At 37.2% G+C, this 18196-nt stretch overlaps 1 protein-coding gene across 1 annotated transcript; it reads left to right on the top strand.

The window, feature by feature from the left end:
* Positions 1-10272: 10272 nt before the first annotated feature.
* Positions 10273-10782, top strand: LOC141703583 (uncharacterized). Its single transcript, XM_074507057.1, has one exon. It carries the CDS (start codon positions 10273-10275, stop codon positions 10780-10782), a length of 510 nt encoding a protein of 169 aa, XP_074363158.1.
* Positions 10783-18196: the final 7414 nt, after the last annotated feature.

Below are 18196 nucleotides of genomic sequence, written 5' to 3'. Positions count from 1 at the left end.
AAACATGGCTCACACAAATGTGGCCTAAAATAACGAGCACACGCAAAAAAATAATCATATTTATGATAGATTTTGGTTGCTTGGGTTCTTACAAGTTAAAGAAATGGACTCTTTCAAGAGCTTGCTGATGAGGGTGAATATAGGGGCACTGAGACCCAAAACAATACCGGAAGGGGGTTTGGGTCCTGCGGTGCCTCCGGTGTGAGAGTAAAAACTCGCTTTTTGGGAAGATGAAGATAGGTAGGAATGTAGAGTGGTTATTTGTGTATATGAGTGTGAGAGAGTGATTAACCCCAAAATCTTCTACCCTTGGGCTATTTATAGGCCAAGGATAGGGTTTTGGGGTTGGTACCTTTGAATCGTAGTCGTTGGTTCTAAGAGCGGAGGACACCTGGCTGGGGTGGATACCTTACACGTGTCAGGATGGAAGTGGTTGAGGAATGTTCTAAGGATCTCCTGACACGTGCCCTGATTGTGCTCATGATTGATCAATGACAGTTGTCCCTATCACGCATTTGAGCATGTGCCCCATGTGCAGGGACTTCCCAAGGTTGGGCTTCCAGGACTAGATAGTCTGGACTAGTGGTGTGCGGGACTAGATGGAGCTGGGAGTTCGGACCTAGTCCTTCTAGGAACCATATGTACTATCATGATGAATATAAATATTTCAAATTTTCTAGTGTGTACATAAGAGATAAATTAACAAGTTATGTGATAAAATGTGGTTGATTCATTTTCATAAATAATGTTGGATTCCCTACTTACAAAAAAATCTCAACGAATTATAATAAGTCATCAAAATACATGATTTTTAGTAATTAGAATATGTCCATAGACATGCGACAAATCCTACGTATTTTGATCAATCTCTCTCAAATTTAGTTATAAAAAAATGGGTTTTCTGTTGTGTGCCCATGGGCACACGCTAATGATTATACCTTTACACTTTTCAATGACACATGGGCACACGCTAATGATTATACCTTTACACTTTTCAATGACACTTAATGACTGTCAGCTACTTTTTTATTTATTTCCATAGAAAATATTAACTCTTATATTTTCACTTTTTGGTCTTAGCAATGCTTAACCACGGTTAACATGTCTTATTCTATATTTATCATATCCTTTTGTATTGTGTTCTTTTCTATATATATATAGTTCTTCAAATCACATATTTTTATAATAAAATAACTTGGCCACTTTAAAAATAAACAAAAGCTTAAAATACTAATTAAACATTCTATAATACGGTGGCACCTCAATAATATTGTCATAAAAAAATTTATACAATTTTTTCAATATCAGTAACTCTAGTTACTTTCTTATTAAAAATTTGCTTTCTCTTTTTAAAATTAAAAAGACATGAAATTATTAGACAAGAACATTGTATGATGATAAATATTACAAAATTATAAAATAATAATAAATTTTAATTTCAAAGTTTTGTTTGTCACCTATGAACAATTTTTATAAATTTTGTTTATAAAAACAAATAAATATTACAAATTACAAAATATGAAAGTTTATAAAAACAAAAATATTTATAAAAATAATTTTAATATGAATTTTATATGAAAGGTTTGTTTGTCAGCTAAAATAATTTTTTAATATATTAATTTTAATAAATTTCTATAGCTTGTATAGACTTCATACTTATGATGAGTTTGAAAATAAATCTATATAGCTTGTATAGACTTGATACTTATAATAGTTGACTCCGTGAACACTTTTTTGCTGGAATAAGCACAAGTGGGAGATCTGAAAGTTTCAATGCACTTATAAAGAGATTTACAAGTTCACGTATATGTTTAAGCCAATGTATAAAGCAAGTAAGTATTTTTTTTATCTTTTTTTATAGTTTGATTATGATATAGTTGTATTTTAATATTAATGTTGTTAAATATAGTTAAATATAGGTTAAATGTGAGTATCTTTTTTATTATTTTTCATAACATTATCTATTATGATGTAATTTTATTTGTGATATTAATATTTTTATAGGTTGATTTGGCTATCGAAGATATTGGACAAAATGAGTTGCAAGTTAGAATGTTAGAGAAATACAAAGGAGCTTGTTATACATGAAAATTGCAGACATGACGGGAGGAGTTCACGGCAAACATGAGAAGGAGTGTTAGGACGTGAAGATGAGGAGGCGACTTACACGACAAAAAACACATGACAACAGCGGGAAGGACCATGGACTCTGTCTAAGCTCCGGTTTTGTAGGCGAACAAGTCAAGCATATGCAAGAGGATAATAACAACAGTTTGAAAAAGGAGAAAAAAGAGGGAAGGTGGGAGAGAAAAGTGGAACAACCTAGGAGATAAGAGAGAGTGGAAGGCAACTCCATTCAACAGAATATATATTACCTCGAGTTCAGCTAAGGGGGAGGATTTCCATCTCCATCTCAGCTCGAGCTCCTTAAAGAAGACAACAAACATACACAGTGTTGGGTATAATTCTAACTACACAGCAACAATGGGCAGTTATATATATATAATAACAAAAACATGGCAAATAACCAACTAACGAAATAAAACACAAAGGCAATAACAAACTATAAAGACTGTAATTGACAAAGAAAGTAAAGAAAACTTATCTCATATCGCTTTCCAAATTCTGATAAGAAGAAGAACACAACAGCTGAGTCGCCTAACCCTTCAAGAGGACTTGACTGTTCTTGAAGAGATTATTGCCCCCCACTTAAGCTGTGATGGAATGCAGCAATATCGCTTCCAGGATAAAACAACAACAGATCAATCTGGCCACAGAACCAACAATGATCAACGGCGACTCGCACCTCAGTTTGCCCAAAAAAACCTATGCAACTCATATATGTTTGCGAGGTAGGCACCGAGACTTGTGTCATTTTAATCTCAAGTATACCTCTCAATATATAGGCATCTCAAGTTGCTCTTCTTCTATTTTACTCGATGTGGTACACCAAGTAACAAAACAGAAAAAGTAAACAAAATGGGTTTTCCTTATTATTTATATTATATCCTGATTAATTAATATTAATATTATAAAATATATTCAGAGTATGACTAAAATAATCCTTACTCAATATATTTTATATTAATAATTAAATAATCAATACAAATAATTAAACTTGTAATAGAAAAGAAAAATATAAGAGTTCCCACTAGCACTAGGCCACACAAGCATTCCACTTATGCTAGTAGTTGTAAACAACACTAACACAAGATGCTATATAAACTCAATATCTTTCTTTTACAATACCAATGTGGGACAAAATCCCCATAAACCATTTCAAACAAGCAACTTTGTCTCAATATATTCATGGATTCCACTAAGAAAATATCTTAGATCCAAATATGAAAGTTTAAGTCCGCATGTCAAGGAACAACCTCCAAGTGTTAGTTTCCGGAAATCATATCAATAACATATATAAAATATGCCTCAAACTTTCCATTTTCTAACAATCCCCCACAAATCCATAATTAAATTGCATACCATATTTTATCATGACTTTCTTTTCAGAGTCGGTACCCTCTCGGGTTTGAACCCTCCTAAGTCCTCTACTTCGATGGCTACCGGATACAGATGGAATGTTTCACCTTGAATTTTTATCCGTTGGGTGTAACCACACTCCATAGATGACGACAAGTCAAAGGCTATGGTGCCAATCTACGACTTTGAGATGTTAATAGTCATGTCTCGATCCTGTTCGTCGAATATTTCGAGGAATAACCCTTTCCTCTAATTGTGACCACACAATTACATTCGCTTAGCTGGGCATCTCCAGAGATGTACTGCTATCATCTCGTCAAACGACTTGACCCCATTCAGAGTTCAAATAACTCTTGCTAACTAGCAGTTCAAGTACCTCTTAAGGTTTATAGGGAATAGACTCAGATACATAAGTATCTAAATGTATATGGTAGAGGTACTACCAATTCATCCTTACAACTTGTTATTACCACATTGAATACACTTCGAGGGATCTCCTCTCAGGTGTATTGGGTTCCCGCTGTTGATGAATTATGATGGGTTACCAGTCCCATCCCCAACCTCGACTTAAGGACTATAGCATGCTCAATCCTCTTAGTCAGCGGATCAGCTATATTATCCTGAGTTCCTATGAACTCTATAGCAATAATCCTATCAGACACAAGACCCCTTATAGACTTTAGTCTAACTTGGATGTGTCTCTTTGTTTTAGCATTATACTTTACACTTCTAACTTTGTCGATAGTTGTACGGCTATCACAATGAACAGAAATGGCAGGAAGCGGCTTGCTTACTACAGGTAACATACTCATGAGTCCATGTAACCATTCAGCCTCCGTCCCCGTGACATCAAGTGCACACAACTCAGCCTCAAAAGTAGACCGAGTAATCAAAGTCTGTCTAGAAGACTTTAGGACACTGCTCCACCCGCAAGGATAAACACATATCCAGTCACTCCATTGGAACCAGATTTCTTAGCTATCCAACTTGCATCATTGTACCCCTCGAGTACCCCCGAAAATCTCCGGTAATGCAAGCCAAGGGAAATAGTTCCCTTCAGATATCTAAGAACTCTATCCAGTGCCTCCCAATGAGTCTTTTTTGGACAGCTTGTATATCTAGCCAACTTAGACACGGAACAAGAATATCTAGCCTAGTCAAATTAGCAAGATATTGCAAACTCCCAATAATCTGAGAATACCTTAACTGAGACACAGGAACTCCTGAACTATTCTTGACTAAGGCAACTTTTGAATCATATGGTGTACTAGCGATTCTACAATTTGAATAACCATACTTTTCAAGTATAGATTTCTCTATATAATGAGACTATGACAAAGTTATTCCATCAGTTGACTGAGTCAACTTGATCCCAAGAATCACACTAGCTTCACCCATATCCTTTATCTGAAAGTGCATCTTCAAGAAACTCTTTGTCTCATTAATAATCTCAATATTGGTTCCAAACAACAAGATATCATCTACATACAAGCACACGATCACACAATCATTACCTCTAACCTTATAGTAGACACACTTGTCACTTTCATTAACTAAAAAATTCGAAGTCTAAAATAGTTTCATCAAACTTTTTATGCCAGTCTATAGGTGCTTGTTTAAGGCCATAAATGGACTTGACTAGTCTACATACTTTCCTCTCATTACCAGAAGCAACAAATCCCTCAAGCTGATCCATATAAATCTTTTCTTCAAGGTCACCATGAAAAAAGGCTGTCTTTACATCCATTTGATGGATGATAAGACCATGTACAGAAGCCAATGCAATAAGCATTCCGATTGTTGTCATTCGGGAAACTGGAGAATATGTATCAAAATAATCAATATCTTCCCTTTGCCTAAAGCCCTTTAGCAACTAGCCTAGCCGTGTACTTATTTATTGAGCCATCAGGGTTTAGCTTCCTCTTGAAGATCCATTTACATCCAAGAGTAGAACACCCTGGAGGGAGATCAACTAACTCCCATGTTCCGTTTGAAACAATTGAGTCAATTTCACTCTTTACAGCGCCTTTTCAATGCCTTGACTCCGAAGAATCCTTGGTTTGACGGAAAGTTAAAGGCTCATCCTCGACATTGTAAGTGATAAAGTCACTTCCAAAGTCCTTAACTACCTTTACACGCTTACTCCTTCTAGGTTCCTCTACTTCGTTAGGAGTAGAGCTATTACCAGGATCCACCCCCACATTTGTCATCTTTTCCACATGATCAGGAATAGAAGTCGATGTGTGAGTGGGATCATCCTCAGAACTACTCAAAGGTATACCGGTCTTCATAAGGAATACTTCCCCAAAGAAAGTTACATCACGAAACTCAACTATCGTATTCGCCACAAGACCATCTATGTTAGATTTTAATACTAAAAATCTCATAGCAGTTGTGGTTTCAAGATAGCCCAGAAAGATACAATCAATAGTTTTCGGACCCAATTTCTTTCTCTTGTGTTCAGGGACAAGCACCTTAGCAAGGCACCCCCACACATGAAGATAACTCAAACTTGTCCTACTCTTTCTTCATAATTCATATGGTGTCTTGTCTATATGTTTCAGAGGGACTATTCAGAATATGGCAAGCCGCATTTAGAGCCTCTCCCCACATGTACTTAGGCAACTCAGAAATAATTAGCATTCTGTTAATCATGTATTTAAAAGTTTGTTCTTTCGTTCTGCCACCCCATTAGACTCAGGTGTGTATGGTGGAGTAACCTCATGAACTATACCATTGCTTGTGCAAAATTCATTAAACAAGGTACTCGTATACTCACCACCTCTATCAGACCGCAGACGTTTAAGTACTTTGCCAGTTTGTGTTTCAACTTCATTTTTATACATAATGAATTTATCTAGTGCTTCATCCTTATGTTTAAGCAAATAAACATAACAATATCTACTACAATCATCTATAAAGGTAATGAAATATCTACAGTGATCCTTAGTCAACACACCACCAAATTCACATATGTCTGAGTGCACTAAATCTAACAAGTATGAATCCTTAACAACATTATGAAAAGGTTTCCTTGTTTGTTTAGCAGTTACACACACTTGACACTTAGATTTCTTATCAATGGCGTACTTTGGAATCAACTCTAAATTCATCATATTCTTTAGAGCACCAAAATTTAAATGACCAAGTTGTAAGTGCCACAAATCAGATGATTCTACACAATTAACAGAAGGTGCAACACTATCATTAATAAAACCACCCAAAACGGGTTCAACATTTATTAAAAACAAACCATCAGACAAGTAACCCTTGCCAAAGAATGTACCAGTATGAGTAATAACTACTTTATTACACTTAAAAGAAAGTTCAAAGCCGTTTTTAACTAAACAACTTCCACTTATAATATTTCTACGAATAGAGGGAACATGATGCACTCTAGTGAGAGATAGAATCCGCCCAGAAGCAAACTTCAGGTCCACGTTTCCTATTCCAAGCACTTGTGCAACACTAGCATTCCCCATTGTCACTGTCACTCTATGACTGTTGATAAGATACAAACAAGCTAATATCAGTACAAATATGTACATTAGCTCCAGTATCAATCAGCCACTCATGTGAAATATAAGTGGAAAGTAGTACAGGGTTGTAAGTAACATACCCGTCATCGGTTCCAGAGGCAACAACCTCACCAATGACCATGTTAGCTACTGGCCCACTCGTGGTTCCAAGTCCGAGCACAGTATTTGCTTAAGCTACCACTCCAGCTTTCTTAGCTTTCTTACTTGGACAGTCCTTGCTACAATGACCAACCTGTCCACAAGACCAACATGGTTTGTTTGCCTTTGGTTTCTTAGCCTTGTTCTTGTTAGGTTTAGTGTTAGCCTTCTTAGTGACTACCTTTCTTTTCTGTCCTACAGTCACTACATTCACCTTCGAGCTCCCATGTTCCACAGGCAACACATGTCCCTATTTAGACTTGTGCTGCTCCTGTACTGAGATGTCCAACATCAAGTTAGTCCATGTGATCTCTCTTTTCTGTCTTTTCAGAGAGAGAGCAAACTCTTTCCAAGACTTAGGGAGCTTTTCAATCACAGACATCACTCGAAACTTCTCAAGCAAGACCATACCGGACTCACCCAAATCATGAACTAACATCTCAAACTCATGAACCTGTTCAGTCATGGATTTTCCATCCACCAGCTTAAAATCAAGAAACCTAGCCACAGAATACTTCTCAAATCCTTGAGAATCAGTATTATGGGTTTGGTCCAGCTTATCCCGTAAGACTTTAGCAGTATAGGCATCTGATGAATAAACATCGAACAAGGTGTTCTCCAAGGATGCCAAAATGGCTGCCCTAGCCACCCCATCCTTCTCAGCCCATAAAGCATAAACCTTAACAGATTCAGCTTTCTCTTGATCCAACCCAGGAGGATTATAATGTCCCACTAACCAAAGACCCTTAACCATTAACTAGAGCTTCATCTTTTTCTGCCAACGAGAAAAATAAGCTCCACCACTGAATTTATTAGGCATACCTGATAAATCAATTGGTTGGGGAAAACGATACATGGTCCAGTCAATGGTAGTAGTACCACCAGAACCAGAACCAGTCTCAACAGTTTTAGGAACATCACCAGTTTTGTTAACCATCTTGCTAATTAACTATATATAACTATAATCTCTTCAAGATTGTTGGATATAATTCTAACTACACAGCAACAATGGGCAGTTATATATATAATAACAAGAACATGCAAAATAACCAACTAACGAAATAAAACACGAAGGCAATAACAAACTATAAAGACTGTAATTGACAAAGAAAGTAAAGAAAATTTATCTCTTATCGCTTTCCAAATTCTGATAAGAAGAAGAACACAACAGCTGAGTCGCCAAACCCTTCAAGAGGACTTGACTGTTCTTGAAGAGATTATTGCCCCCCACTTAAGCTGTGATGGAATGCAGCAGTATCGCTTCCAGGATAAAATAGCAACAGATCAATCTGGCCACAGAACCAACAATGATCAACGGCGACTCGCACCTTAGTTTGCCCAAAAAAACTTATGCAACTCATATATGTTTGCGAGGTAAGCACCGAGACTTGTGTCATTTTAATCTCAAGTATACCTCTCAATATATAGGCATCTCAAGTTGCTCTTCTTCTATTTTACTCGATGTGGTACACCAAGTAACAAAACAGAAAAAGTAAACAAAATGGGTTTTCCTTATTATTTATATTATATCCTGATTAATTAATATTAATATTATAAAATATATTCAGAGTATGACTAAAATAATCCTTACTCAATATATTTTATATTAATAATTAAATAATCAATATAAATAATTAAACTTGTAATAGAAAAGAAAAATATAAGAGTTCCCACTAGCACTAGGCCACACAAACATTCCACTTATGCTAGTAGTTGTAAACAACACTAACACAAGATGCTATATAAACTCAATATCTTTTTTTTACAATACCAATGTGGGACAAAATCCTCATATCCCATTTTAAACAAGCAACTTTGTCTCAATATATTCATGGATTCCACTAAGAAAATATCTTAGATCCAAATATGAAAGTTTAAGTTCTCATGTTAAGGAACAACCTCCAAGTGTTAGTTTCCGGAAATCATATCAAGAACATATACTCTCTCCGTCCCTTTCAATTGTTTACATTTTTTAGAGAGTCTCCGACACACATTTTAAGGTGCATATAAAATATGGTTATGTAACTTTTTTTTACAATTTTGTTTTTCTGAATAAAAATTAAAACATTCAATTTTTATTCAGAAAAAGAAAATTGTAAAAAAAAGTTACAAAATCATACTTCATATGCACCTTAAAATGCGTGTCGAACACTCTCTAAAAAATGTAAACAATCGAAAGGGACGGAGGGAGTATAAAATATGCCTCAAACTTTCCATTTTCTAACACACAGCATTCGAAAGCTCCGACCTACAAACATATATATAAGTATCATACACGATGATTGTGTTCGATCATGTATTTTAGCTTAGATAATTTGTAAACATGATCATTCATCTAGTGGATTATATTTTAGGTTGGGTACACAATCCCACCCGCGATTTTTCCCCGTTCTTGGGTTTTCCGCGTCACCAATTTCTCGTGTCTTATTTACTTACATTGCACTTATTTAGTCACATTACTATAAACATATTCCAATCTACCCTTAACATTTAACCTCATCAAATTTTGGTAAAAACAATTGGCGCCGTCTGTGGGAAACTTGCTAAGGATTTGATTGACACATTACGATGGCAAAGGACGGAGAACAAGTTATAAACCAGGAGGGTGAAGCTGAGAACAACAAAAAAAGGCTGCGGCATTGAAATGGCTACAAGATGAAATGGAGAAGATGTGTTCAGAGAATGAGACATTGAAGAAAGAACTGATTACGGCCAAATTAATAACTAAGACTGCGACAAAGAAGATAATCCCAAGCGTGATCAGACGTTTGGATATGGATGACATAGAAGACTACGACCAACATGAAGGGCCATCAAATGGAGCAGATGATGTTATTGATATAGAAGACATGGAGGATGTGCCCAACAAAGACGATGACATGGAAAAGAAACATGAAGAGCAACGATACGAAGATCATGACATAGGAGCACCAGATCCCGGAATCAAATCACAGAAGAATTTAAAAGAGAAGTACAAGAAGTGAGAGATTTGATTGAAAGGATTCCTGGTGTTCCAAAACCATTAGAGAAAGCGACCCCCACAAGCTACACTGATTCGCCTTTCCATGACAACATTGCTTTGGTAGAAATACCAAAACATTTCGCGGTGCCACAAATGAGACCATATGATGGAACAAGTGATCTCTTGGAACACATTGCACAATATAAGCAACGAATGTTCACTGTACCAATCACGCGTGATTTGAAGGAAGCCTGTATATGCAAAGGTTTTGGTTCTATATTATCAGGACCGGCTTTACAATGGTTTGTAAATCTCCCACATGGAAGCATTAAGACGTTTGCTGATTTGGTAGACGCATTCAACATGCAATTTTCCAGCAGCCGAGTGTTCGAGAAAACTACCAGTGACTTGTACAATATTATGCAGCGAAATAGAGAGTCATCGCGTGATTACTTGACACGATTCAACAGAGAGAAAGTGACCATCACCAACTGTGATGTCCCTACAGCTATTGAAGCATTTAGGAGGGGGTTAGAACGAGAATCCCCACCCTATGAGGAATTGACAAAGTATCCATTTCGAATAATGGATGATGTACATGCCAAAGCCACGGCACAAGTGAGACTGGAAGAAGACAGAATGGAAGATGATGAGAAGTACTAAAAACTGTCTAGAAAGATTACGACACCAAGATCTAGGGATTACAAGCCCTATACAAGACCTACCAGAGATGAAGTCTATGTCAACTTGACACGAGAATCTAACGAATAGAAGAGGGAGGAATGTAGCGACTGGAGGAAGGACCCCAACCTGCCACCAACTTATGACAGCTATGGCTTCACGATAATGCCTTCAGCCATGATGAAGGAGTTCACCAAGTTGGGAGGCATAGTCAAGTGGCCAATGAAAAGAAACAAGCCTAAAGCAAACCCGGATTCCAAACTATGGTGTGACTATCATGGAGATTACGAATATAAATTTTATGACTATGTGGCTTTGCGAAAAGAACTATAATTTCTAACCAAGAAAGGATATCTCACAGAGTTTATGACATCAAAGAACACGTCTTATGTCAGGAAAGACATGTCGCCTAGGAAGGATAACACGATGCCACTAAGGAAACCACCACCTCTACCATAGCACAAGGTGATTAACTTCATTTTGGGTGAATCAGAGATATGTGGATCAACATATTCACAAGCTAAAAAAGCATCCAGAGAAACAGACATACGAGTTACACAAGTGGGAGTTGGCAATAACAATCTGTCATCTTTGATGTTTGATGAGTCAGACAAAAGAAATGTACAAAATGGGGAATTGCTTAATTAAAAGAATATTAGTGGACAATGGGAGCGCTGCCAACATTATGATGCTCGGCACTTTAACACAGATGGGATTGGCGAAAAGTGACATGACTAAGAAGTTGACAACACCGATGGGATTTAGTAGGGAAATAAAACGTATATTGGGGGAGATCACGTTGCCAACGTATGCACAAGGGGTCAATCTCTTGGAAAAGTTCTGCATAATAAATGTAGACTCAAGTTACAACATTATAATGGGAAGACTTTGGATCCATAATTTGAAGGCAGTACCATCAACATATCACCAAGTGCTGAAATTCCCAACACCATGGGGAGCTCAAGAAATAAGAGGAGATCAAAATATGGCTCAGGACTGCTACATGACATGTCTGAAACCAACAGTCCAACATCACGGAAATAAAATGCATGTAGCTACAATTACAAGACCAGAATGTTTAGTTGAAGTCGACTTGAAGAAGGGAGAAAGGATGGTGCTAATAGGAGAAGACCTTTCCAAACAATTGAAGCTAACTTGGTTGATTTCCTAACTATGAGATTGGATGCTTTTGCATGGGAACATGATGATATAACATGAATAGATCCAACTGTCATCACACATAAGCTAAATGTTGATCCCAGCTATACACGTGTTCCGCAAAAATGAAGGAAGTTTACAACATAAAGAAACAAGATAATAAATGACGAAGTGGAAAGGCTCATAAAGGATGGGATGATTAGAGAAGTCGATTATCTTGAATGGTTAGCGAATGTCATTATTGTACAGAAAAAGAATGGAAAATAGAGAGTTTGTGTTGATTACACGGACTTAAACAGGGCTTGTCCTAAAGACCCCTATTGTCACAGGCCTATTTTTTCTCCAAAGTCGCATGTGCGGCCTGATCTCGGTCGCTCAGTCACCCACAAATTCATGTCGCTCAGTCGCGGCCCCAACAGAACCAGTCGCCCCAACAGCCCTAGACGCCCAGTATAGGCAAGCGCCACAAGAACAGCAGCCAATACCCTTCGTTTACACTTATGCTAATCTGATTATAGCCACTAGTAAATATAAGCACACAACAGACTTTACAGGAGATACACTCCCAACCTTTTCATTGCCATCACAACCCAAAAGAATACAAGAGAATATAAGCCAAGACTACAATGTTTGCCTATCTTTCTCTACACAGTTTTCTATGTGCAGAATGATGAATACAAGATACAGATTACATCAAGTATATGCCTATCTATATCTTTCCATATTTTTCTCCCTTGTTGAGTAGTTACATAAGCAGTTACTCTCAGCCAAGTAGTTTCCAGCCGTTACAGCGACACCTGGCAGCCAACCATTGGTTTGTACAATCTGTTGAGTAGTTGCTAGCAATCTCTAAACACCCATAAATATATGTATATATATATATGCAGCCCAACTATTATCCACATTTTTGTTGTCTCACAGCCATGCCACTTATAGCCCAGAATTTATTTCCCCCACATGAGCCCAATAATTAACCCAGCCTTTGGGCCCAATAATATAATGCACCTTGGCTCCCCAACCAGCCACATATTCAGCCCAACACAATCTGATTATTGTCAAGCCAACTAGCATCAGGAACCAAGTATAACTCAGCCCACCATCGAGATCAATCAAGCTCCATGCGGTCGCCCACTTTGGCGCCTAGGGCCTGGCCTTGGTGACGTTGGGATGAGTCTCCGCCAAGCCAAATCCAACTTCAGCCTTAAGTGCTTACAAACCCTCCCCCACTTGAAGAGGCCAATGTCCTCATTGGAGGGTTTTCCAAGTACTCCCTAATCTGATCTTCAAATTTCCACAAAGTCACATCTCTCTCCTATGTAGCATCCACTTCTGATTCACCTTTCCACTTCACCAAGTGATCAGTCCTTCTTTTCTGCCTACTCATCCCCATAGTTCGATGATCAAGAATTTTATCAAACATCTTGTCAAACTGTTTCTGAATGGTAGGAGGCGCCTGCTTGAATTGCTGCCTTTGACTAAATAAACTTTCATGGAAAGGCTTTAGAAAACTCACATGGAATGTTGGATGAAACTTCATCCTAACTGATAGATTCAATCGATAGGCTACAACACCAACTTTCTTGATAACTTCAAATGGCCCATCATATTTCTGAACCAACCCACGATGAACTGACTTTGAACTAATCTTCTTCCAAATCTGTGGTGTCAATTTCAGCAACACCTTGTCCCCAACCTGAAATTCCAAAGGCATGCGCTTCTTATCGGCGTACTTCCTCATCCTATGTTGTGCTTTACTAAGGCTGTCATGAGCATCTTCAAACATTTCTTGTCTCTCAATAACATATCTATAAGCAGCGGGACAATTTCCACCCGTTCTCTGAAACGCTACCTCATTTGGAGTTTTAGGCTGCACTCCCAAAACCATCTCAAAAGGACTCTTGCCTGTTGATGACGAACGCTGCAAGTTAAAACAGAACTGTGCAGTGTCCATCAAGTCTAACCAATTTTTCTGACTCGCAGTGACAAAGTGCCTCAAGTATTCCTCAATCAAAGCATTCAACCTTTTTGTTTGGCCATTTGTTTAAGGATGATTTGCTGTAGAAAATTTCAGTTCAGACCCCAGCAACCCAAACAAAACTGTCCAGAATCTTTCAGTGAATCTTGCATCTCTATCACTAACCACATCTTCAGGCAACCCAAAGTACTTTACCACGTTCTTGAAAAACAGCCCAGCGGCTACATCAGCCGGACAAGCATGCGGTGTAGGAACAAAAACAACATACTTAGAGAATATATCCACAATCACAAGAATAGATCACATCGCATCAACACTAGGTAGCCCTGAAATAAAATCCAATGACATACACTGTCATGGCCTGTTAGGGATTGGAAGAGGCTGCAATAAATCCGCTTCCTTCTTCTTTTCTATTTTGTCAAGTTGACAAACCAAACATGAATTCACATACGCTTCTGTGTCTTCTAATATCTTGGGCCAAATATATGTTCTACACAGCAAAGCATACATCCTTTCAACACCCGGATGTCCAACCCACTTAGGGTCGTGTGACTCCCTCAAAATCTGTAGTCTCAAACTCCCACCACAAGGAACATAGAGCCTGTTGCCTTTGGCATGCAACAACCCATCTTCAATCCAATACTTATGAACAATGGCTTCATGCACTTTTTTCATAAGTCGCTTATATGCCTCATCGCTTCCCGAAAGTGCCCTGATTTGTCCCACAAAATCTAAGTTTATGACTGTTAGAGCATTGACATATTCTTTCACAACCACCTTTCTACTCAAAGCATCAACCACATGGTTTTGGGCTCCCGGCTTGTGCACCCAAGTGAAATCAAATTCTGCCAAGTATTCCTTCCAGCGAGCTTGCTTTGGAGTTAATTTCTTCTGAGTTTTGAAGTAAGTATTAGCCACATTATCAGTACACACCACAAACTTTTTACCCAACAAGTAATGTCTCCACACATCTAAGCAATGAATCATAACAATCATTTCTTTCTCTTGAGTACTATACCTCTGCTCAGCATCTTTTAACTTCCTACTTTTATATGCAACCGGATGACCCTCTTGAACCACCACCAATAGCTTTATCAGAAGCATTAGTGTGCACCTCCAATGGTGTAATAACCCCAATTTTTGGGAAATTTTGAAACCCTTATGAATAGTGTTTTTGCTGAATGAGAAAACTTTTCATGCCACACTATGTAGGGGGTCTGATATGGATATTCTGAGATTTTATTAGTACTTTATATGGGATATAAGTGTATGTAAAGATCGTCAGAATCCAAATCCGAACACTTTGATTTTTCCCGGAAATCCAATAGATACGGAAAAAATTGAGTATAAGGTAACAGGATAAAAAGGATTATAATAGAGGATCATAAAAAGGAATATAATGTATTGAGAAAGGTTAAGGGAACCTAAGTAATAAGATCCCGGGTATGATCCCTCAAACGATAAACGAAAACGGAAGTTAAGCGAACCGTATAACAGATCAGCGGTCATTAGGCAAACAATTAGGAAGTTAATCAAAGGGATTAGAGTGAGTGATGTCACCCAACCAATGAGAGGAGGACAAAGAGGGAAGGATGACATCATAACATGACATAGGCATGACATGGGAAGGAAGGAGGTGTGGTTGAATGAGAACCACACAAAGTCCAAGGTTAATTAGGTAATTGACCTAAAACAAAACAAAACAAAATCAACCAACCAAAAATAAAGTCAAAGCAAAAAACACAAAAATCTCTCTTTCTTCCCAAGCTAGCTCTCGGCCTCTTTTCTTAAAAAATGAAAGTCCAAGCTCCTCCACTTACTATTTAGCAAGGTAATTATCTAAGCTTCCCCATGGATAGTAACATACTTCCTCTAAGTTTAAGCTTCTAATTCCAAGCCAATCTTTTTCTATAAATCATGAAAGAAGATGGTGAATAGTGTTTTTCAAGAACTAAAATTTGTGTTCTTGAAGTTTTGTTTAGATTAAGCTTGGATAAGGACTTTAAGGGTGATTCCAAGCCATTCTCTTGATTCTCCACTCTCCAAGGAAGGTATAAACTACAAACCCTAGCTTTAGTTTTGAGTAATTAGGATTGAATATGATTGATATAGTATATATGAAGCATGATGCTTGATTGTTTCAAGTTTGGTTGAGTTGTAGAGATTAGTTGGTTTTGTGGTATTGTTGGAATTGTAGATCTTGATAATTAGTTAAAGAACCTAAGTAAAGCTTTTAGTTCATGTGGGGAATAAGTATAAATGGTTAATGTGGATTTGTTGGGGCTGTTATGATGTGGTTTGGAGGGATGTTGGTTGTATGATTGATTTGGGGTTGAATTGTGGTTGGTTTTGAATGGTTTAAATTTGGGAAATCACGTAAACATAGCTGTCGTAACATCCGGTTTTCTTTAGACTGTTTTTGTGCATAACATTAGGACCCGAGAACCCCCTGCTAGATTATGACCATTGCCATGTCTAGATAGCTCGTGTTACGAGCTTCGTTTTGATATGTAGTTCGCTCGATTCCGATGCACGGTTTAGGAGAAACGACCGTTTCAAGTAACGGCGTTTCGCGAACGAAACTTTTCCCCTCGCCTTACTTTGAAACATAGGTTAAAGACCAAAAAGGGTTAATTAATGTATGAAACATTTATGGTAAGTGTGTTAGGCAGTGGGTAAGACACTCGCGAAGGAATCGCCTTAAAACTCGTAAAGGTTAAATTATTAAAAATGGTGGAGCCGAGGGTACTCGAGTGACTTAAGAGAATCAGTAAGCGCAAAACGAGCGTTAGAGTCTGAGTTGGTTAGAGTATAGATTTACAAGTGACTTTGGTTTAATTCCAACTTACTTGTTGTTTATAGGTTACCAGACTCGTCCCGAGCCATTCGTAACCCCCAGTCGCTCAGGCAAGTTTTCTACCCGTTATAACTGTTGTTGTGATGTATATATGTATATGCATTATCTTGCGATAGATGCATGTTGGTTAATTAGCAAATGTTGCAATATATTGAAGCATGCTGCTATGGTATATATATATGCATGCCTGTTTCGTATTCTTTCCATATATATCTGTTGATTCAGTTGATAATACCTATGCTAGAGGATAGCGGTAATTTGCATATACCCTTAGTATAGGGACCCAAAGGTGAAAACATATTTCTAAACCGGGAGTCGATGTTCCCGAGTATATATATATATATTTATATATATATATATGGATATAGTTTTTTTTAAAACTATTGATCGAATAAGGTTTATTCGATACCTTTATTTTATTATTTGAATATTATTTGAATATTCATTCGAAGGCTTATGACTCAGTTCATTTTATTATTTGAATATTATTTGAATATTCATTCGAATGCTTATGACTCAGTTTATATTATTATTGAATATTACTTGGATATTCATTTGAGGATGTATGACTCCTTTATTTTATGAATATTATTTATAGTATTCATTCGAGGTATTATGACTCCGCTTATTACTTAATAATATTCTTTATTGTATTAAAGAATAAGGTGTCGATAATCAAACTTATTTTTGATTATTCAAATAAAGATATTACTTTCGTATAAGTATATCTTTGATTATTTGCTATTCATTCGAGTATAAGTTTTCCAACTTCTACCTCCATTATTCTTTATGGGAATATTATTTAAATAATAATATTCAGATATTTCTTTCATATTGGGACTGATTTATTTCATAAATCAGCATTACTCCAAACATTCTTAAAAATGTTTTCGAGTCTTCAAAATGAATTTAAAAAGGGTAGAGCGGATCCCAAAACTTGTTTTCAAATTCAAGATCTTCCATTTTAAGGGGACTTGAATACTCGCTCAAAAATCTAAGGGATCCGGCTCTATGGTGTATTTTATATTCGCAACAAGGTTGCAGTTTTGGTAAATGAATTGAGTACTTACCCAACACTCGGAAAGTAAGTCCATCTATCGAGTCGGCATAAGCAACATGGGCTCAGTGGGCATCTATGATAGTGTAAGTGGCTCAGTGGGAGTCCATCAAATGCATAAGTGGCTGAGTGGCAGTCCAACATAAGGTCCTATTACGACCAGGGTGATGACCAGTGGGGAATTCGTCCATCTACTAGTAGAAAAGGTTACTTATGGGTATCTTTGCCTGATCAGCAAGATATCTGGTTTATGCCAAAATTCTTTCATTTCCAAATTTATTGGATATTGCAATTCTGTTCATACTTTACATGACAGAGGTTTTCAGGAAATGTATATATATATATAGGT

This window comes from Apium graveolens, chromosome 2 (genome assembly GCF_009905375.1).
Source record: "Apium graveolens cultivar Ventura chromosome 2, ASM990537v1, whole genome shotgun sequence".
In the NCBI taxonomy this organism is placed as follows: Eukaryota; Viridiplantae; Streptophyta; class Magnoliopsida; order Apiales; family Apiaceae; genus Apium; species Apium graveolens.
The sequence above is the reverse complement of the archived record's forward strand: the minus strand, read 5'-3'. Positions and strand labels throughout refer to the sequence as shown.

Bases quoted from the DNA above. Each gene is read 5' to 3' on its own strand.
- LOC141703583 (XM_074507057.1), top strand. From the start codon at position 10,273: ATGAGACCATATGATGGAACAAGTGATCTCTTGGAACACATTGCACAA.